Source organism: Dipodomys ordii, unplaced genomic scaffold (assembly GCF_000151885.1).
Source record: "Dipodomys ordii isolate 6190 unplaced genomic scaffold, Dord_2.0 Scaffold21, whole genome shotgun sequence".
Taxonomy (NCBI): Eukaryota; Metazoa; Chordata; class Mammalia; order Rodentia; family Heteromyidae; genus Dipodomys; species Dipodomys ordii.
The window spans coordinates 8,884,778-8,907,400 of record NW_012267237.1 but is presented as its reverse complement, the minus strand read 5'-3'; the positions used below and the strand labels follow the sequence as shown (position 1 = coordinate 8,907,400).

Here is a 22,623-nt window from a genome sequence, read left to right as displayed (position 1 = left end):
GTTCTGAAGGGTTCTGTGGGCTGAAGCAGGTTTCCGCTGTCTGTTGAGTGGAGTGTTTGAAAAATCCTGGACTGCAGTTTTTATTATAAAATTGATTTCATCCGAATGGATTTTTTTTTCTGGTGCTGTGGTTTGAACTCAGGTCTTGGGCACCATCCCTTCTACCTCTTGAGCCACAGCTCTACTTCTGGCTTTTTTGGTGCTTAATTGGAAATAAGAGTCTTACAGATTTTCCTGCCTGGGCTGACTTTGAACCAAGATCCTTAGATCTTAGCCTCCTGAAAAGCTAGGATTACAGGTATGAGCTGCTGGTACCAAGAATCATTCTCACTTTTATTCTTCCAAAGAGAATTTCTCCATTTCTCAGATTCTTCTCATTCATGGAGAAAGAAAAGACAAAGAAAACTACCATCTCACTTCACCCACTCCTCTGGTTACTTTTGAGATTGTGTCTTGCTTTTTTCCCCTGGCTGGTCTGGACTGGGATTCTCTTATTTTGCTTCTTCTTATAGCTTGGCTGTCAGTCATATACCACCACACTCAGATTTCCCTGTTGAGATTGAGGGTCTCAGGAACTCTTTTGCCTGGGTTGGCCTCCCAGATTTCCACATAACTGGGGATCAATATACCTAATTATTGGTCCAGATAGAGTTTTATTAACTTTGGTTGTGTGCTGGCCTGGAATTATGACTTCCTCCCACCTACCCCCCCACCCCGCCCCATCCCCACCAATGTCTGCTTTCCAAGAAGCTAGAATTCCAGATGTCAACTACTGGCACCTGGGTGTATATGACTAATGAAGAGTAAGTTCAAGGGGATGTCTATACTCCAAGAAAGAATTTATCCCTTTCTCCATCTACATTTTTTTGTTCTGATTTTTGAGTTTAAGCTAGTGGTAGTACGTGGGAGGATTCTTTTGGGTATTGTTAATTTTCTCTCAAATATGTAATACAGAAATCTTTGGACACACATTATGTGTGAACTTGTTTTGAAAGGAAACCAGTGTTCATTCATTATCGCAGGCGTTTTCTCTTGGTTCATATGGTTCCTGTGAGTAGTCTAGCATTGAAGATGAACCCAGTGTCCCTTCCCTTCTTCAGGTCCATTATGACTTTGGTCTGCGAAACATTCTGTCGGTCCTGCGGACATTGGGGGCCGCAAAACGAGCCAACCCCATGGACACGGAGTCCACGATTGTCATGCGTGTGCTGCGCGACATGAACCTTTCCAAACTAGTAAGATTCACAGATGGAAGTGTTCCACCTGCTTACTTATCAGTTTCACTAATTAAGCACAAATGAGATTTAGAAATATTTATTTAAAATGTTCATCTTAAGTGCTAATTATCAAGACAAAGTGCTGGAGAGTATAGTTATAAATGACACATTTTCAAGAAGTTCTCTCTGGCCTAACATATGTCTATTCCAAAGAAATTATACACTTTTAAGAAGTTCTATCTAGCTTAAAGTATATCTATTCCAAAAGAATTGAAAAAGATTTTTAAAAATCTAAGCAAAGGTTCCAAACACTGTAAATTATTTTTGTGTTGGAGAACTAAAATTATTGCCCTCTTTATGGTCTGTAGAACCTAGTAGGAAGTTGTATTAAATTTTGCAAATGTACAGTGATGTCACTCTCTTATAGTAAACACTGATAGTCAGTGTTCTGTAGCAGGGAATGTTATACAGGATGATAGAATGATAATTTTTTTTATTTAAAGATAAAAGCACAAACCACGTTTGAATGCCTTAATTCCTTATCATCCCAAGGAATTTATTTTAGTTTAAATTAGGAATTGTAGGCTGCTATATTCCCTAGATTTGATTTTGTGGAAAAGTTGTCATGGAGGTAGTATTTTCTTTTCTTCTTTACTTTTCTCACTTCTATTTGTTTATTTATTTACTTATTTCAATTTTTAAGAAAGAGGAGGATAATGCTGCTCAAGTATGAAGTAGGTTGTGTATTATTTGCTGATGTCTACATTAATATAAGCTCTATGATGGTGGTGGTGGTGGTAGTGGTGGTTGTGGTGGGCTTTTCCACTTCAGTTGTCTATCCCCATGTTTGTGGTAGAATCGCTGTTTGGATTGCTCTATGTTCTTTTTTCAGACCGATGAGGATGAGCCCTTGTTTTTGAGTCTGATTGAGGATCTCTTCCCAAATATTCTCCTGGACAAGGCCGGTTACCCTGAACTGGAAGCAGCAATCAGCAGACAGGTAAGATGTTTCAGCCTTTACAAGGTGTTTCTGCTGTCTGAGTGGGTCTGGCCACACCTTCAACCATGGCATGTTAGTATAGCCCAGAGGCTACAGCCCTACACACCATCCACAGAGCTCCTCCTACCAGATTACCCCCTAATACAACCTTCTATCACATGAGTCACGTGCTAGTAGCTTCCTCACCTGTGGACACTATTCCTCACCAGATTTGGAGGTAAAATGTGATTTGTCAGTTGGGACCCTATGGGGCTCAAATGATTTCCTTGCTCAAGGTCGACTTGGTTTTGCCTGTGGCTCTAGCATTTGCCATTTGGTTGGTCTTTAGACCAAAGCATCTATCTGCTTTGTTTCTATAGTGATATTTTTTTGTTGCTTTCTCAACTGTCATTCTTTTCTTTTGGGCACTTGGGATTTCTTAGACTCTGGAGTGGCATTGCACTGCCTTATTATGAGGAGTCTGCACTTCCCCGGATATACAGTGCAGGAGAACTTTTAAATTGTCTTCTCATGAATGAAAATAAGTCATGTATTGGCTCACCTATGATGAAACATTCAGAAAAGTATTATTTTATAGGTGATCAGTTCATGTTTATCAGATGCATTTTAATTCCTTGAATATATTCTCAGTAAAAATCAAATGTGGTAGTTTTTAATATATATTTTGCTTAGAATTGATATATTAAAGTCTGAGTTGCAGAACCAAGAAGGAGTGATAATTATTTCTCCAAATGGTTTGCTCAGCATTTGGTCAAATTAATTATAACACTCCCTAATAAACTAAGTCTTAACTAATTTATATAGTGATAATCTGACTTTTTGTAGTGCATGACAAATCTGTAACTACCTAATATAGTGAGCAGAAATAAATTGTCATTTACTTTGGATTCAAGGGTCGTGTGAAGATTCAGTGCATAGACAATGGAGCTGAACATTTAATTCAACCCAACTTTTTGATTATAAACCGAACATCTTTGGTAAATTAGTCATCCTGTGCCTCAGTTTCCTCATCATCTATACAATGGAAATGAAAATATTAAGACTGCCAATCTTCTCCTCTGTCTCTGTCTCTGTCTGTCTGTCTGTCTGTCTGTCTCTCTCTCTCTCTCTGTGTCTCTCTCTCTTTCTCTCTGCTGGTCCTAGGGCTTGAATTTAGGGCTAGGGCACTGTGCCTGTGCTTTTTTTGCTTAAGGTTAGAGCTCTACCTCTTGAAACACGGTACCACTTTTGGCTTTTTGTCGTCAATTGGAAATAAGAGTCTCATGGACTTTCCTGCCCAAGCTTGTTTTAACCATGATTTTCAGATCTTTGCCTCTTGAGTAGCTAGGATTATAGTGGGTGCTTGGCTCCTCATTTTATTCTTTTTCTTTTCTTTTCTTTCTTTTTTTTTGCCAGTCCTGGGGCTTGAAGTCAGGATCTGTCCCTGAGCCTCTCTGTGCTCAAGGCTGGCCCTCTACCACTTGAGCCACAGCACCACTTCTGTTCTTTTCTGTGTATGTGGTACTGAGGAATCGAACCCAGAGCTTCATGCATGCTAGGCAAGTACTTTACCACTGAGCCACATTCCCAGCTCATCATTTTATCCTTAAAAATTAAAAAAAATTGTTTTCATTTGCTGAACTTTCAAAGGTTGTACAAGGGATTACAATTGAACATTTCCATGTAAGTGTCCAGTGCATATTGATCACCCCTTCTATCATCCTCCCTTATCCTGTCTATTATTTCATTTTGAAAATTAATTAGAATAGTGTTCAACGTGATATAACTTCCACACTAAGATGCTGGGTGCTGGTGACTCATGCCTGTAATCCTAGCTAGTGAATGGGGCTGAGATCTGAGGATTGTAGTTTGAAGCCAGTCCAGGCAGAAAAGTCCATGAGACTCTTATCTCCAATAAGCCACCAGAAAATGGGAGTGGCACTGTGGCTTTAGGTGATGGCACCCAGTCCCTGAGTTCAAGCCCCACAACTGACAAAAAAAGAAAAGAAAAAAATTTACACAAATATATTCAATATTGAAAGTATACAGACTGCTTGAAATTTTTTTTCAAATTTCAACTGACCCAAGATGCTATGCAGTTTTCTATTTACAAGATTACATTTTAATAAAATAGTCAAAATGCATTTTTGTTATTTGACTATTTTTAAGTTGCTCCTCATATGCACATTCAATAAAATATGAATATGTATGTATTCAATTCCCAAAGAGAAATGCAAATGTTCCTTACTAGCTTGAGATAATACTTTGAGGATGCTGAGCTTTTGTGTCTATTGCAATTTTTCATCTTGCAGATCTTTATTTTGGTAGAATGGATGCCATACCTTTTTTTTTTATTAGACTCACTTTGCAGCTTTCAGCCTGGTGACTGTAGATCCAGTGACATTGTGATTCATCCCTGCCATCTCTCCTCTGAATGCTTTTATTTGGCCACATTGGAATTCTTTTTTTTAAATATTTATTTATTTTTTTATTGTGAAAATACTGTACAGAGGGGTTATAATTACATGGGTAAGATAATGAGTACATTTCTTATCAAGCATTGTAGCCTCCTCCTTTGTTTCCCCTTCCCATCCTTTCCCATCCTCCCCCCGCCCCCCACCCGCTCCTCCACGTCCCCCCCACCAAAGTTGTAAAGTTTGTTTTCAACATAAGACTTGTACTTATCATTGTTGCAACAGGTCCACCTGTATCCTTATTTAAACGACTTGTTTTTCCCCTTCCCCTCCACAAATTATACCGACATCAAATACAGTGAAAGCAGGGGTTATACTGTGGGGGAGGGACATACAAAGCAACAAAGAAATAATCTTGTGTGTTAGAAACAATCGCATGAAAGTCAAAAAAACATTTCTTAGGGTTCATTTCCCTAACATCACCTTATCTGTCCTTTTCTGCTTGATTCAGACATATACTAGATATTGCAAATAAGGGAAACCATGGGACCTATGTTTCTTTGGGCTTGGCTTACTTCACTGAATATAATTTTTTCCAAGCCTTTCCATTGCCTAACAAATGGGGCAATGTCATTCTTTCTGATGGAGGCATAGAATTCCATTGTGTATATATACCACATTTTCTTGATCCATTCATCTACTGAGGGGCATCTGGGTTGGTTCCATATCTTAGCTATGGTAAATAATGCTACAATAAACATAGTTGTGTTGGTAACTTTAGTGTAGTCTTGTTTGTAAACATTTGGGTAAATGCCCAAAAGTGGGATTGCTGGGTCATAGGGGAGTTCTATGTGGAGTCTTTTGAGGAACCTCCATATTACTTTTCAAAGTGGTTGAACAAGTTTACACTCCCACCAACAATGCAGTAAGGTTCCCTTCTGTCCACATTCCCTCCAGCATCTGTTGTTATTAGAGTTCTTGATTTTTGCCATTCTAACTGGGGTGAGGTGATATCTCAATGTTGTTTTGATTTGCATTTCTTTTATGGATAGGGAGGTTGAGCATTTCTTCATGTGTCTATTGGCCATCCTTCTTTCTTCTTCAGAGAAGTTTCTCTTTAAGTCTTTAGCCCATTTATTTATTGGGAATTTGTTTCTTTGAAGATTTGTTGTTGGGGGATTTAATTTTTTCAGTTCCAGGTATATTTTATATATGAGACCATTGTCCATTGAATGGCTAGTGAAGATCTTCTCCCAATCTGTGGGCTTTCTATTGATCTTGCTAGCTACCACATTGGAACTTTAAACCCATTTACACTCTTCTTTCCTTGCTGCTTTCCCCCACCCTATGTCTGTGCATTTCTAAACACATTGGTAACTCTAGATCCTTGTGGATGTCTTCCAGTGTGGGTATTTTGTTATGTTTCAGGTTGAAGAAGCTGGCTTGATCAACCACCCTCCCTGGAAGCTGAAGGTCATCCAGCTGTTTGAAACTCAGAGGGTGAGGCATGGGATGATGGCGCTGGGGCCTAGCGGAGCAGGGAAGACCACTTGTATCCACACCTTGATGAAGGCCATGACAGGTATGGGACAGCTGTGATAAGGATGGACAGCCATCATAAGTATGGGACAGGCACATTCATTGCCCTGGGGACACACCAAAATGGTTATTACCCATATGAGTGCCCAGGAGGGGCACAAAGGGACACAAAATTTATGACTACATTTTTGTAGGAAGAAATGTTGCTTCACTGATTGTTAAATACATTTAAGGAATGGCATATAAAATAATGGGCCAGAGAGAAAAAAGATTACAATTACTGTGCTGTAGGTTTCACGTGTTATGTCATTTAATTTTTGTGTTCATCTTGAGAGATGGCTATTGCTTTCCTTGTTTGGTACAAATAAAAAAAATGCCCACAGTCACACAGATGGCAAGTGATGACACTCAGAGTTAAGGGCTTCTTAACAAAAACCCAGATTTTCTCCAACTTACCAGTTCTTCATTAATACAAAATAAAATACTACCTCCTAATGTTGAAAACAATTTAAATTCCATGTCTTAAACTTTGTGAAAAATCAGCTGAATCATAAATTAATCCTCAAAGTAGAGTTAGATATTTTTCTGATGATGTTAAATAAATGCATTTTATTTCCAGACACTGATAAGCTTTATATCTAAGTTGATTACCCAGGTCAACTCAGGATAATTGCCATGTTTGTGCTATCTCTGTATTCTCTAATCCACATTGACCATTGGTGACTTTTCCTAAATACATGGTCATCATGTAGCCATGGTAGAACAGAGTTCAGAACTTCACAGGAGTTTGGAATGTTGGAATAAAACAAACCTCTCCCTAGGGAAGAGATGCTGGCTGGGTATTTCAACCAATATCTGGTGCCTTGTGGTTGGTGCACTGTTGAAGATTATCTAAGATGGCCAGTTTTGTTCTAGGGATGTGTGCAAGTGGGTTTCATCTCGATTCCTTCAGTTATTGGGACAATGTGAATTCTGTATAATAGGACTGTATCAGAATGGTCTCAGATGGAGATGGACTCTGCTCTTTATTTGCACCTACACTCAAACCAAGAATTCATACTTGCAGAATTTTTAACATAGTTTACGTGTAAGTTATTAAGATTTCAATATACTTTGAAGTGATTTTATGTTTTTTTTCTATCAAACTAGGATAAACAGTTTCTAGATATATTCTAGTGGTCAGGGGATTTGAACTCACGGCCTTGTGCTTCCTAGACAGATGTTCTACAGCTACACCATGTCTCAGCAATTTTTGCACTAGTTATTTTTAAGATAGGACATTTATCCAATAGACCATAGACAAGGCCAAACTAAAGCTACCAGCACAACCATGTTCACTGCAGCATTGTTTACCTTAGCCAAGATATGGAATCAACCCAGAGGCCCCTCAGTGAACGACCAGATCAAGAAAAGGTGGTCTATATACACAATGGAATTCTACTCTTCCATCAGAAACAATGATATTATACCATCTGTAAAGAAGTGGGAAGACAGAAAAAACTATATGAAGTGAAGTAAGCCTGACCCAAAGAAACATAGGTTGTATGATTTCCCTCATTTGTGGTAGCTAGAATATGCCTATAAATATACATGCCTATAAAGTAACTACACTGAGTGATTAAAATATAAATACACACTGAGACATGATAAGTTATATAGGTCTTTAGATATTCACACATTGAGGCCAAAGGAGAATATGCTTGGAGTGGATCACAAAGACTCAATGGCTATGTGTATATGATCATATAAAATAATATTCTATGAAATTAACTCCAAAAAAGGAAACAAGAGGTTTCTTTTAGTTGCTGTTGTTGCTGTTTTTATTTTCTTTTCCTTTTGTCTTGTTTGTGAGTTTGTGTGTCTTTGGGATGGTAAGGGGAGCACAGAAAAGGTGGGACAAAGGGTGAACAAATGCAGCCGTGGTACTCACTAGACACTGTGGGAAATGAACTGTATATCTTGTGGGTAGGAGCAGGAGGGAAAAACTGGGAGTGAGCAAGGGAATTTGAGTAAAATTCAAAAAGAATTTTACTCATTACCTGACTCATGTAATTATAACCCCTCTGCATATCAACTCTACAATAGCAATAAAATACTTAAAAAAAAGAACTTGGCTTTTATTCTATAGATCATGGGATGTTTGAGCAGGGAGTGACATGGTCATGCCTGTGTTTAGAAGACCAACTGGTACCCAGGAGAGCCTAGAGTAGGGGCACAAGGGGCAATCTCAGGTCCTCAGAAGCAAAGAAAAGGTTCCTCTGCTACAGTAGGGTTCATGAAGGTGACGTGATCAGGACTGAGCCAAGAAATACTTTTGAAGAGAGTGAAGAAGTGCTTAGTTTAACCAACATTGTGAAAGTTAAGCACTTTTCCCCAGAATGTGCTTATAAAAAATTTATAAAAAGGTGTTATGCTATATTAAATGAACATGATGGAAATCTAGCTACCATCATAATGAAATAAGTTTTGATAGTTTCTCTTGTGTGTGTAACATACCAAGTTCAGTTGTCACCTATGAAACTGTCACACATTTTAAGATTTTGCTGACCTTTTGCAAACTGTGAGCCAATTGAAAAAAATAGTGTCACTAGAGTGTCATGGATGGTATTGCTCGCAAAAGCTTAACTGTGGCTAAGTTGCACTTCAGCACTGTAAAATAAAGCAAATAATTATCCTGATTGCTTTTGTGGTTTCTGAAAATTGGACATATAGTTCAGTTTTCTAAATGGTGTTTCAGTTAGGCTTTTCCAGAGAATCACATTCCGTGGGACACACACACACACACACACACACACACACACACACACACACACACACACACACTACAGATTTCTAATGAATAAATTGGCCCACATGAAAACGGAAGTCACAAAGTCCAGGGCTCCCTGCCATCTGTATGCTGGAGATGGAAGAATTGTAGTTATGTAAATGAAGTCCAGAGAACCCCTGGAGCTGGTGGTATACATCTTAACTCAAAGAGTGGGAAATATGTTATGACATCTCTCAGATCCAATAGTCCCTTCGGGTGACTCTCTCCCTTCTGTGCCTTTGTTTTATTGGTGTTGTCAACAGATTGGATGTTAACCATGTGTGATACTTGCTTTACTGAGTTCAGAGGTTAATGTACTGATCTAATCCAGAAACACTTTTACAGAAACACTCAGAAACAGTGCTTAATGTGGAAACCATGTGATCAGTGAAGAGGGCATAGAAAAATAATAATCAAAGAGGGTTTTAACGTAGCATCTTTCTAATGTGTATGTTCATATGTGCTTGTGTTTGTTGATCTTTTATACAACTATGTATTTCAGTATCTGTTTTCTGAGTTTGTATTTTAAAATATTATTTGTCACTCTTCTGCTCATTACCTGTAGGGCAGGTACATGCAGGATCTCAGATCATTTAATCGTGGTTTTAGGCTGGGAAAGGTATCAAATTCATTTCTTGAAAATAAAGTGCTTGACCTGCACCAAGTGCATTTAGTTTACCTTTCTCAAGATAAGCAAAGGAAGGTCTGAGTTGCTCAAAGCCGACAGTGGACAGGATGAGTCATTGTCTAGCTGATATTTTACGGGATGAGTCATTGTCTAGCTGATATTTTAGGAACAAGATTTAATCTGGTATCAGAAATCAAAGACTCTTTGGGCTGTAACATCTAAGGAAGGCCAAGACTTTGACAGTATCTTCACAATTTCACCATGGCATCTTTTTCAAAAATCTTATAACCACATGCATTATTCTTTTATAGAAGACAGAGAAGTGCTATAGTCAATAAAGTATAATGAGTCTAATTAGGATAACTTGGAATGTAATATGACATATATTTCCAGTATAACGTTGCATGTTTTATATTTTGATCATTTGTTGACATCACACCACAAATGTTCCTTTGTATTGGTTTATTCTGCATCTGAAATCTTTAAATGTGGATTTATCTGGTACAGATTGTGGAAAACCACACCGGGAGATGAGGATGAACCCCAAAGCCATTACTGCTCCACAGATGTTTGGTCGGCTGGATGTGGCCACAAATGATTGGACTGATGGAATATTTTCTACCCTTTGGAGGAAAACATTGAAAGCCAAAAAAGGTAGAATATGAACTACAAGTATCATTCATTTTTAACACAAGCTTCTAAATAACATATTGGGTGGCTGGAGAGAATTTGCAAAGCAATAGTCTTCTTCATATCATATGGTTGCCAGGACAAAGTACATCACTGTGATACTGGTAAATGTTGAGATAATGACATTATTGATTAGTGTCTTTAAGGCTCCTTTTAACAATATATTTTGATATAAGAAAATAGGTGGAAAATTTTCTTAAGGAAAATTGATAGCATTGAATGGTGATTTTTATCACAAGTATTTTCACTGAATATTTTTCAAGTGCTAAATTTTATTTAAGTGTAGCCTATTTTTTAAAAGAATTTCCATATAAGATTTCAGGAGAAAAAGATCTTTGAGTAAAAAGTTTCATATATCAAAAATGAAATCTACAATGAACCAACAAATTATTCTGTATGGATGGACATGTATCAGGTTCTTTAAGCAAACATATTAAGATCTAGTGTGTTGGTTGGCGTTGTCTCTCACCGATATGTTCTCAAAACAGCTCACATGGAAGGGGTGCCATCAGCTCTCCTCTCATTGTGTTTTCTCACTCTGAGTGAGCAGAGCAAAGCCAAGGTGAGCACAGGGACAAGGAAAGGAGAGGCCTGGCACACTTCGTGGGCTCACCTGTGGGTGAGCTGAATCCTGCTGGTAACTGGTTAAAATAGTATCAGTGAGGTTCTCATTTAAGGAAGGAAGTGGACTGACTGAACATCAATTGTCAATGTGAAAGAAAAATGCCTCATTTTTGAAGTTGCCTCCTAAGCAGTTGTTTTACTAGAAAGAAATCAAATTTTGTTCCTGATTTGATCCAGAAATCCAGTGAATGAAAATCCAAATGGAATTTTCCCCCCCTTTCCCTAAAAAGGTGGCAGATGCTTTTTCTTTCAAAGGGACTTGTGTTTGGATCATCATTTCACTTCCATTTCTGGTTGAGTGAGCTTGGTTAGGATTCTCAAAGCATTGTACTGGAAATAGAATATTTACAGTAGTTTCATAGCAAAGAAAAATTGGGTGTGGTGCTGATGGATGAGAGAAGAAGCTGGTAGTTAGGAAGAAAAAGATTATTATGTAGTAAAATTCCTACATCTACTGTCATAGCCTTGTGCATTCTGCTGTGTTTGCCATTTTCTCTACCTTCATTTATGTGCTTAAGTAACTCCTCTCAGGTTTTGTCCCTTGTCTCCTGAAATCATACTATGATGTGATGGACTTTCTAGATTTCTGGTTTGTCAAACACAGACTGCCAATTCTTGGCTAGTCTTGCTCTCAGTACCTCTGTCAGAGCTGATTACTCCCTTTCCAGAACCTTCCTCACTTGGCCCTAGAGATTCTTTATCTTGCTTGTTCCTCTCCCACCTCCATTTATTGAGAGATCTGGATGAGAGAGAAGTCAACCACAAAGAATTTATGAGAAATTTAGATGTTGCATTGCCTTGGGCCTCCTGTATTTATGCATTTTATTTAGAAGAAATTGACTGAGTCTCATGGCTTTAGATGTTATATCTAAACTGCAGCCTTCCATAGTTTAATCTCCAGTCCTGATCTCTTCCTGGAACCCCCAACACAACAACCCTCCTGGGACTTCTGAGACATTATCAAGTGCAAGCAGAATTGATTCCACAGCTCTGTCTCCCTTGGCCCATCTACCTTGTGCATTACAAACCTACATACATGCACCTCGCCTGCCCTCATATTGCTAGTTAGATTCAACTTCTCCCTGGAGCATAGTCACTTGCCTTAGTTCCTTTGGGCTGTTACAGCACAATGGTGTTATACCATAGAGCAGAGAGACTATAGACAATAGACACTTATTTCTCCCAGTTCTGAAGGCTACACATCTGATAGCAGGGTGCCAGCAAGGCTGTGTTCTGAGAAGAGCCTTCTTCCTGGTGGGCAGACTACTAGCTTCAAATCCTCACATAGATGAGGGGTAAGGAATCTCTTTCTTGTAAAAGAGCACTGTTCTTATTCTTGAAGGCTCCTCTACCACTTATCTCCCAAAGGCCTGATTCCATCACCTTGGAATTAGAATTTCCACATATAAACACCAAAGGACAAAACATTTCAGTACATTGCATGACTCCAAGCTTGTTTTTGTCTCTGGGTCTTTGCACTCTTCATTTCCAGGCTGGAACATCCTACTTCTGTATCTTTCCATCACTTTGTTCTCTGTGTGAAATCTTTTACGGATCCTCTTCCAACAATGCTTGATGCCTGCAACCTACTTGATCTGTGTCATCTGTCTCTCTGCCTATTTGTTTTGCTCTTTATCTCTTACAGCACAGGTTCTCTAAAGGCAGAGAATTATTTTATTTACTATAGTAGTTCCAGACTCTAGAACAATACATGTTTGTCCAGTGAACAAATGACTTTTTGAGTTGACTGTGGCTTTTATACAAGTTCTATATGAAGACCTTCAGAAGTCCCATATGTGGAAGCAATTATTTAGATCAACCTTTTCCTGAAAGCCAGTAAAATCTACATTCAGTTCTAGCACTTCTTCAAACCCAATAGCTATGCCCATATGCATAACTGTTTATGTTTGTTTCCCCCGTTTGGTGTCTCAGGGGAACATATCTGGATAGTTCTCGATGGTCCAGTGGATGCCATCTGGATTGAGAATCTGAATTCTGTTTTGGATGATAATAAAACGCTAACCCTTGCCAATGGGGATCGGATTCCCATGGCCCCAAACTGCAAGATCGTTTTTGAACCTCACAACATTGACAATGCTTCTCCTGCTACCGTCTCCAGAAATGGAATGGTTTTCATGAGCTCTTCTGTCCTTGACTGGAGTCCCATTCTTGAGGTAGACAGAACCCTTTTCTTGTGTGATTATGAAAAGAAAAAAAAAAGCATATCTTTTCACAGTCTTTGAGTGTGTGCTCTGGAGTTATCTGTGTCAGGTGGTGCAATGGCTTTTTTTTTTTTTTTTTTTTGCTAATCTTTATGGAAGACCCTTGGCTGCAATGGGACATTCAGACTTGGATTGCACCTTGCAGCTCTCTGTTCCTCCTCTGATCATGTTAAAACTCTAATTTCCAGTAACTGCCTGGCCCACGTGAGGCTCAATAATCCTGCCAAAGTGTGTCTGAAGACTGAATAAGTAAAATTGAATTTGATCACTTTGGGGATTCATGGTAGTTTTAAAAGGTATTTGTTCACATAAAGTTTGGGACTAGCCATCCTAAGATAATAACATGAAGTTGATTTGTTAAAATTGTATATAAGGAGTTTTTATGAGCTTCAGTAGTCATAATACTAGCTTTAAATTTGCACTTGGATATAATATTTGAGACAATATCTCCAATTCATGATCAAGTATGTATTATTACTACCAATATATTAAAGCATTTTAGATTAAAATTGAATGCCTTGTGTGCTAACATATTTTTACTAAATCAATACTATAATGTAACAGGATTTTTGGTCATAGTTGATTAGATTTATTATCTTTTTATACATTCTTATTTTGAAAATATTTTTGCTTGCAAGTTTCCCAGTTTAATTAAGGTAGATGTTCATTTTATTTTCCCATCACATTTTATTCTCTTATTTCATTGTGGATATATCCTAACTTTTATTAATGCCTCTTCAGAAGTCATACAACTGTGAGTTGCAAAAAGGTCTAGGTTGGGAAACATAAGAAGTAGTTTAGGGGAGGATCAATCCTATAGGAAAATGATACTGACATAATTCAATCTATCACTACAAACTTTTCTAAAGATTTAATATTTCAAAACTAAATTATCCCTCCACTAAAGAAAATAAAGACCCTAGCTTTCTGAAGTAATCATCAACTACAATCTTTAGAAATATAGATGATTTGGTCACATCCTGATTCTCTTAAACTAGAATTTCTGGGAAGACCCAGGACTCCTCTCATGGAGATACACCACAACAGACTTTTCATACAGCTGTGCTTGGTAATTATAGATACAACAAACTCCAGGTGGAATGGATTTATGTGAGTCTTCCAAAGGATTTCAGTTTCACAAAGATTTGCGCGAAATAGTTTTACATTAGTAGGGAATACATAGAGTTTTTCTTTATTATGTAAACTTTGATTACCTTCTGTCTGGACTGAAGCTGAATGGGACCTTTTATATAAGTGCTATGCATAAAGGCAGATAAAAGTTTATTTGCCTTTAAATAATGCAGTTTCCTTTGGACATGAATAGACAGAAGCAAAGCTCACCAAGAGACAGATTGGAAATGGTAGACAGGGCAAGGCAGCTCTGAGAGAGTTATTGGAAAGGCAGACTCGTTGAGATAGAGGTGGGAGATGAGAGTGGTATTCTGTTGGCTTTAGGAGGCCAAGAAGGCAGGCGAATGTCCCTTTTTTCAGTCCTATTCACTCTAAGCTATTAGTATATTTTGTTGAGCTCGAATAGAGCAAATTCGTGAATTAAATAATAATTCAGAGTTAACGTTTGAGGATCCCTATTGAGTCGAGGGATGAGTTAATCTCTTGCCAAGAGAATTTTCCTCACTTTAGGAAATGGATGTGTTAAATAATATTTCGTTATGAAGTCCAAGTATTTTATTTTTTTACCATGTACTTTCTTAACAAAGTGTTTCCCAAATGACCAAATTCTTTATTTTCCTGAGTATTCCTTGATTTTTTTTCTATGATGTCTGTTAATTAAATTAGAAAAATGAAAAGAAACTCCTGATTGTGGTCGTTTTTTGTATCCCATTTAAAGGAGTTGGGTGTGGCTTTCCTCTCCTTCAGTTACTGCTATCTGGTTGTCTACTCCTTTTCTTCTAGTATGTTTTAATGAAGAGTTGTAGACTTGTTCAGCATTTGGCTTCATAACCTCCGTCTATGTGTTGCGTAGCCAACTGTACTTCCAGATGTGGAGGTCAGAATCCTTGGGTTTGTTTTCTGGTCTCTTTACCTTCAGCAGTGGTGGGATGCTGATGGGTTACTGAACCTATTTGGACTTCAGTTTCCTCATCTGTAAAAAAGATATAATAATAATAATAGTCCTATTTCATATAATTGCTTTCAAGAGTTAAATGAAATAATATGTCAACGCATCTATATAGCAAGGCCTTCTGTATCTTAAGTGCAGCATCACCATTACTTATTATTATTTAATGACAACTGATAGTTTTAAAAATACTTTTTTTACTCAAATGGTCATTTTCCTGTTAATAGGTTTAATTAATGCACTTGTCTGTGACCTCATAGGGTTTTCTTAAGAAACGTCCTCCTCAAGAGGCTGAAATTCTGCGCCAGCTGTACACCGAGTCTTTCCCGGACCTGTATCACTTCAGTATCCAGAACCTGGAATACAAGATGGAGCTTCTGGAAGCCTTCATTGTCACCCAGAGCATCAACATGCTTCAGGGCCTCATCCCTGCAAAGGTCAACACTTTGCTCTGAGAATTCCCTTCCCACTGAGTTACACTCTGCAGACCATACAGTATTTGAAATTATATTTGCTTAGAAAGTGGTAGGGACAGGCCAGGGGATGTGTTTAAACACCCTTTCTCCTATTTCCTTCCCTACATCTATATGTATATCTGTATATGTATATATGCAAATGCATGTGTCTATATGTATACACATATCTCTATATATGTATATCAATATGTATATGTGTATCTATATATTTTTTTGTTTTCACAAAGCAATGTGGGAATTAATTGCTGGTTAACAAAATCACCTAGTTTATCTAAAAAACCCAACCCAACCCATCAGCTGTATTCAATTCTCTGCTCTGTCCGGGCTGGGGGAAAGCCACCTTTCCTTTCCTTCCTTTGGGCCAAGTTTTGGTTATAGAGCAGAAGTAATTAACAGAGGAGTGTGTTGTGTCCTCAGGAGCAGGGCGGCGAGGTGGGGCCCGAGCACCTGGGCAGACTGTTCGTCTTTGCGCTGATGTGGAGCCTGGGCGCGGCGCTGGAGCTGGAGGGCCGCCGGCGGTTGGAGCTCTGGCTGCGCGCCCGGGAGGCGTGCGCGCTACCCCTGCCGCCCTCGCGCGGCCCCGGGGACGCCATGTTCGACTACTACGTGACCCCCGAAGGTGAGCGGCCTACCTTGGCAACGTGTCCAACAAATCCTACAAAAGACTTTGCAAACTATTTTAAGGTGGGAATGACAACGCCTGGCGCAAACTTAAACTGGAAATGTCCGCGTGCCATGAAAGGTCATGGTTCTTTTGAGAAAAGATGTACTTGGCCTTCTAATGCATGCTCTCCTCCTTTGCTGAATGCTGAATATATATGTGCACACACACACACTCACATCCACACACACACACACACACACACACACACACACATGTTGTATGCTAAACATTTGGTTGGTGAGGTAAGGTAAGTGGGAAAAAAATCTAATTAGATCCATTTCAGCTATCCAATTCAATGCAAGTGGCAGTGTATGTGAAGATTACAGTTCGAAGTATATTTCTTACCAAATATGGTGTCTGTGTCTGTCTGTCTGTCTATCTATCTATCTATCTCTTTACCTCTTTTTAATTTTTTTCTGTATCTCTTTATATGCTTTTAAGAGTACTTCTGTGTGCATACCTAAACATAAAGCAATATATGTATTTATGATGTATTGCATTTGTACAGTTACGTAGTATTTATGTGCATGCATATATATGTGTGCATATCTCTGTCTCCCACCATCTCTATCATATCTCTGTCTGTGTTTCTATCTCTGTCTCTACAATATGTCTTATCCTAGAAGCTTTCACTTAATAAAAAGCTTATGAGATCTGACAATAAAAATGTCCACTGATTTTTAGGCACATGCTACTCCCACTCAGTTCTGTTATTTTTATGCACAGTATGTCTATCTCTATGTCTATCTCTATATCTATCTATCTATCTACTTCTAAATATTTCTGGTTAACTGTTGCTTTGGAATAACGCTTTGAGAAACATTGACCAAGCTAACTCATGTATAAATCCATCAACATGCCATTAATGTCTCCAGTTTTGATGATTTTTATCATATGGGGAGTATTCTCATGAGCTGTGAAAGTTATCAGCTCATTACAAGGAGTTGTGAACTACTGAGCAGAAACAGTGCATGATCTTTGCTCTCCAGGGAACTGGCTGCACTGGAGCGCATGCACCCCGGAATACGTGTACCCTGCCCAGGCCTCTCCTGAATACAGCTCCATCCTGGTGCCCAATGTGGACAATGTGAGGACTGATTTTCTGATCAACACCATTGCTAAGCAAGGCAAGGTATGGCCTGTTCCTCTTATTTAAAGAAAGAATATTTGGAAAAGCTGCTTGAAAATAGACAACATTCTTCATTCTTCATTTAGTTTAGAATGATTTCTATTACTGATTGGAATATATATGAAAAAAAGTGACTTGATGAATATATTCCTTTTGTCATTTCCAGGGACAATATCAATGTTCAATAAGCCTGATTCATAATGATTACTCATGTAATAGTTGAAAGGTTATTGTTTGACTTACTCCTTAAAATTAAATAAAAAAAATGATCTAGTTTGCTAGGATTACCAAGACCAGTATGGGCACCTAAAGCAAAGCCTCACTAGCTGAAGAATTCTTTTTCTCACAGTTCTGGAGGCTGAAAGTCCAGCATGAAGATGTTTTCAGGGTTGGCTTCTTCAGTGGCCCTGTTTTCTGGCTTGTAAATGAAACCTCTCTGTGTCTTCCTGTGGCTTTCTTCTGTTTGTATGCATCTCTGGTGTTTCCTCTTTCTGTAAGGACCCCAGCATAACTGGGGTCTACTGTTCAGGAGACCTCTCTTCAAATGCAGTCACTTTTGGGGATTCCTGGTTTTCAATCTTCTACATATGAAGTGCTGAGTGTGCCATACTGTGTAACCCACAGCATTCGTTTTGTTTCATTTTGTTCTCAATTGTTTTATTTTAGGCTGTACTGTTGATTGGGGAACAGGGAACAGCCAAAACGGTCATAATTAAAGGATTTATGTCAAAATATGATCCTGAAAGTCACATGATCAAGAGTCTCAACTTTTCTTCTGCCACTACCCCGCTAATGTTCCAGGTACTACCTCGTCGGTATTGTGTATTGAACCAAAATTAAGCATTAAACTTTGGAGTCTGAGACCTCTGTTTTTCTACTTGTGTCCATTGAGCTTCATTTGAGCTTTAGCAGCCATGAAATAACCCATAGATTGTCTTTCTTTATCTCTATTTTTCAATGCAGCAGATCTCTTTTTAGTTTAATTGTCTACTCTTAAATTATGGAGATCATAAGAGTTTATATAATGTGCTATAGACCAAGATTCTATTGAAAAGCTTTGTGTAGGAATGCTTGTGAACATGCAGATATCCAAAACTGGAAGAAATGTCATTTGGGCCATAATATGCTTTTTTATGGATATCACTATTTTTCTAGCCTTTAGATTAGGGTCTTTGGTGTTATTATTCCTCCCTTTTTGGTGCAGATAATAAGGCTTGAACTCAGGGCGTCAGTGCTCTCTCTTAGCTTTTTGGTTTAAGTCACACCTCCACTTCCAGCTTTTTGCTAGTTAACTGGAGATAAATGTCTCAGGGACTTTTCTATCCAGCCTGGCTTCAAACTGATTTTCAGACCTCAGCTTTCTTAGTAAATAGGATTACAGGTATGAGCCATCAAAAAATCATGGCTGATGACTCTATTAAAGTGAAGGATGTAGATATATATAATGTAATGCCTTGCACATCTCTTCCATTTCTTCTTGTCCTGGTCCTTCTCTACATAATCCACTGCTCTGTGATTCTACTCCTGGTTTACTAGCATGGAAGAATCCTGAGCTACTCTTGGTTTATGTCTAATTTTCTTCTACACTAGATTTTTTCCCTCTTCCAATCTCTTATTTCCTGATTTACTCATTTCCTTTTTTGTTCCTGCTTTAACATTTTACTGTAGTTCCTATGATGAATTAGATCCATTACACAAAGGTAATAGAATCTTAGCTGAGAAAATATATCATACGATGTCATATCATATATCATATCATATCACATCATATCACATATTATAGTGATAGCAAAAGAAATCCAACCCTTTGCATTGCTTTCATCAGTAATACTTCTGGCCTTACCAGGTTTGTAGTGACTGACTGATTCTTTTTCTCCAGGTCCCAAATCGTGCCAAACTTTATTGAAACTAAGGAGGAAATTCTAAATGTTAATCTGTGCCTCCATCATTTGCAAACTCTCTTATTTTTATTAGCTTATTAATAAATTATCAAAATATGCCCCATATAGTACACATAGAAGGGAAATATTTAGGAAAGTCCAAACTCATAAAATACTGCCTTTGATGGACTTTGTTCTTCTTATTGAAATGAAAATATCAGCAGAGTGGAAGTTGTTGAGAGAGGCTAAATCATGACTTTTTATCACTTAATTGAATTGATGACAGCAGAGTGCCAATAAACTAAGACCATTGATTACATTTCTAAACAAGGTTGTCAACTTCATTAAACATCTCTGTTGGAGATAGACTCTTCAATATTGTCTTGCCTTCTATCAAACAAATCCCATTTATACAATGTCTTGTGGGAAAGTCTGGATAAAAGGTCAATGTTAAATTGTAGAGACTCAGCATTGGTATTTTTATGCTTGGGGAATTGCACATTAAATTATCCTACACTGGCAAGATGCTTATGTTATCATAATTTATTTGTACTGGTGATATAGGAATTCAGAAACCTTATAATAAATTTCTAGAAGTAATACAATAGTGAAGTACAACAATTAGAAGAACAATAAAGCAGGTTTTGGACACATAACAAAAACACCTATTATTTTTTTAGAGTCCCCTTTTCTGACTCACAACTTCTTTAGGCAGTTCCCTCCCTTCCTTTGGGGTTAAAAGATATGTATCACTGCTTCTTTCTCAGTCCGGAAACATCTAAGGATCACCTATTCAGTTTATTGATTGAATCTGCTTAACTGTTGAGCACCAAGGCTTTCTATTAAGCAAGACTCATTAATTTTAGAAAGCTTTCAATTAGCCAAACTGCCAGAATTAACTTTCTCACTATAATTTTCAGCCATGCATACTGGACAGGGTGGATGGAGCAGAGCCGTTGTCTCTGTTTCCTAATTATCTAGAGACCAACCAAAATGAAACTGTAGAGGAGGAAGAAGATACTTCCTGTCCCTTCTTCACCATCATGACATTTAGCCCAGCCCTCCCCGCTGCCATGGCTTAACCGGCTGTTCCACCAGGCTTCCCTTGTTCTTAACCAGGGTGTTGGTTTTATATCGTTCATTGGTGGAGTGATATGTCTCTCTTTGCCTAGGGTAGTCACTGTCTTATTTCCACTGTCTTAAGTAACTGATTTATAATAGCTTCTACTAGTATCCAAAGGGTCTAGTTTGAACAAAAATTCTATCACTGCACAAAGGGAAAAGAAGAAAGTGAAAGTTAGTCAAGAGAAAGGAAGTTCTTTGGCTTTTCTCTCCTTCCCTCTCTTCTCCCTTTTCTCCCTAACTTCTTTTCTCTGGCTTTAGTTATTTTTCATAAAGGGTCTTGCATTTTTGCCTAGAGCTAACCTAGGACTTTGATCCTCCTACCTGTGCACCTGTGTAACTGGAGAAAACAGGTGTAACTCATCACACTTGGCTTCATTTGTTGAGATAGGAGTCTTGGTAGGTTTTTTTTTTTTTTTTTTGGGTCCAGTCATGGGGCCTGAACTCTGGGCCTGGGCACTGTCCCTCAGCTCTTCAGCTCAAGGCTAGTGCTCTACCACTTGAGCTATCGCGCCACTTCCGGCTTTTTTCTTCTTGCTTATATGGTGCTGAGGAATCGAACCCAGGGCCTCAGGCATGCAAGGCAAGCGCTCTACCACTGAGCCACCTTCCCAGCCCGAGTCTTGGTAGTTTTTTTTTTTTAACCTGGCTTGGCTTAGAACCATATTTCTCTCCATCTCTTCCTCCAAGTACCTAGGATTATAGAGCAGAATCTACATGCCGGGCTGCTTAAGAGAATTTCTTTTTCACTTGAATTAACAGTTTTAGTAAATTAAGCCATTCACAATTATGAATTTAACTGTCAGCAACTTTTGTGTGTGTGTTAAAATTTTTTCTCCAAATTTTATCTATTTGTCCTTAAGTAGTTGTGAAAAGAGTTGTCATCTAACAAAACAGTTCATGAATATAATATATCTTGATCAATGTTACCCCTTTCAACATTCTCACTCATCCCTTCTAATACACACTTTCCCTCACTTTTCTTAATTTTGTAGGATATATATTGAATTCTTGACTTCATTCTCCCCACCTTTTCCTCTTCATTTGTCTACCCTTCTCCCGTTGGCCCTCCCCCTCCCCTTTCAAGTACCTGCTTCCTGCAGTTTATTATGTTGAACTTTGACTTTGCCTTTCTAAGGAATTACATTATTTGAGATCTCCTTTGAATCTACCACATTGCAGTTAATACATTTGTGTACACTTACATACCACCCAACATGTTTACTTATAAGCTTATAAGTTCAATCTAGTTTCTATGTATGAGTGAAAACATTCATCCTTTATTTCTCAGGCCTGACTAACTTCCTTTAACATATTTTTTAAAGATCCTTCCATTTCTTCACAAATGATACCATATTATTCTTTCTAGTAGATGAATATAATTCCATTTCAGTTATATACCACATTTTCTTGATCCATTTGTCTATTAAGGGACATCCGGGCTGATTCCATATCATGACTATGATAAATAGTGCTGCAATAAACATGTTTGTGCTGGTGGCTTTACTGTATCGTGGTTTGTAATCTTTTGGGTAAATGCCCAGGAGTGGAATTGCTGGATCATAGGGTAGTTCTATGTTTAATTTTTTGAGGAACCTTCATACTGCTTTCCAGAGGGGTTGAACAAGTTTACATTCACCAGTGGTGTGTTAGCATTCACTTTTGGCCTCATCCTTGCCAGCATCTGTTATTGTTTGTTTCCTGGATAAAAGACAGCCTACAGAATGGGAGAAGATTTTTTATCAGCTATACATCAGACAATGGAGTAACATCCAGAATATACAGAGAACTTAAAGAATTAAATCCCCCAAAACCTAACAAGCCTATTAATAATTGGGCTAATTAGCTAACAAGAGTCTTCTCAGAAGAAGTAAAAATGACCAATAAGCACATGAAGAAATGTACCACATCTCTAGCCACAAAGGAAATGCAAATCAAAGCAACACTGAAATTCTATCTCACCCCATTATCAAGACCATGTTTATTTTTAGTGAAAGATTTTTTAGGTGATGATTATTTAGGCACTAGATTTTAGTAAAGGGACCAAGCTCTTTATTTTTATTTTTTTTATAAATTTTATTTTATTTTATTTGTGAACATACTGTACAGAGGGGTTACAATTGCATGGGCAGGATAATGCGTACATTTCT

The 22,623-nt window shown here is 38.1% G+C and overlaps 1 protein-coding gene across 1 annotated transcript in view; it reads left to right on the top strand.

Annotated features, from left to right (window-relative positions):
* Dnah5 (dynein, axonemal, heavy chain 5) overlaps positions 1 to 22,623 on the top strand; it is a 197,962-nt gene that overhangs the window by 86,718 nt on the left and 88,621 nt on the right. The window contains exons 40-48 of the mRNA XM_013013842.1: positions 1,101 to 1,235; positions 2,110 to 2,217; positions 6,039 to 6,192; positions 10,094 to 10,240; positions 12,833 to 13,074; positions 15,463 to 15,639; positions 16,096 to 16,297; positions 17,332 to 17,474; positions 18,138 to 18,272. Coding sequence (XP_012869296.1) covers positions 1,101 to 1,235; positions 2,110 to 2,217; positions 6,039 to 6,192; positions 10,094 to 10,240; positions 12,833 to 13,074; positions 15,463 to 15,639; positions 16,096 to 16,297; positions 17,332 to 17,474; positions 18,138 to 18,272 — 1,443 coding nt within the window. The remainder of the gene's footprint in view (positions 1 to 1,100; positions 1,236 to 2,109; positions 2,218 to 6,038; positions 6,193 to 10,093; positions 10,241 to 12,832; positions 13,075 to 15,462; positions 15,640 to 16,095; positions 16,298 to 17,331; positions 17,475 to 18,137; positions 18,273 to 22,623) is intronic.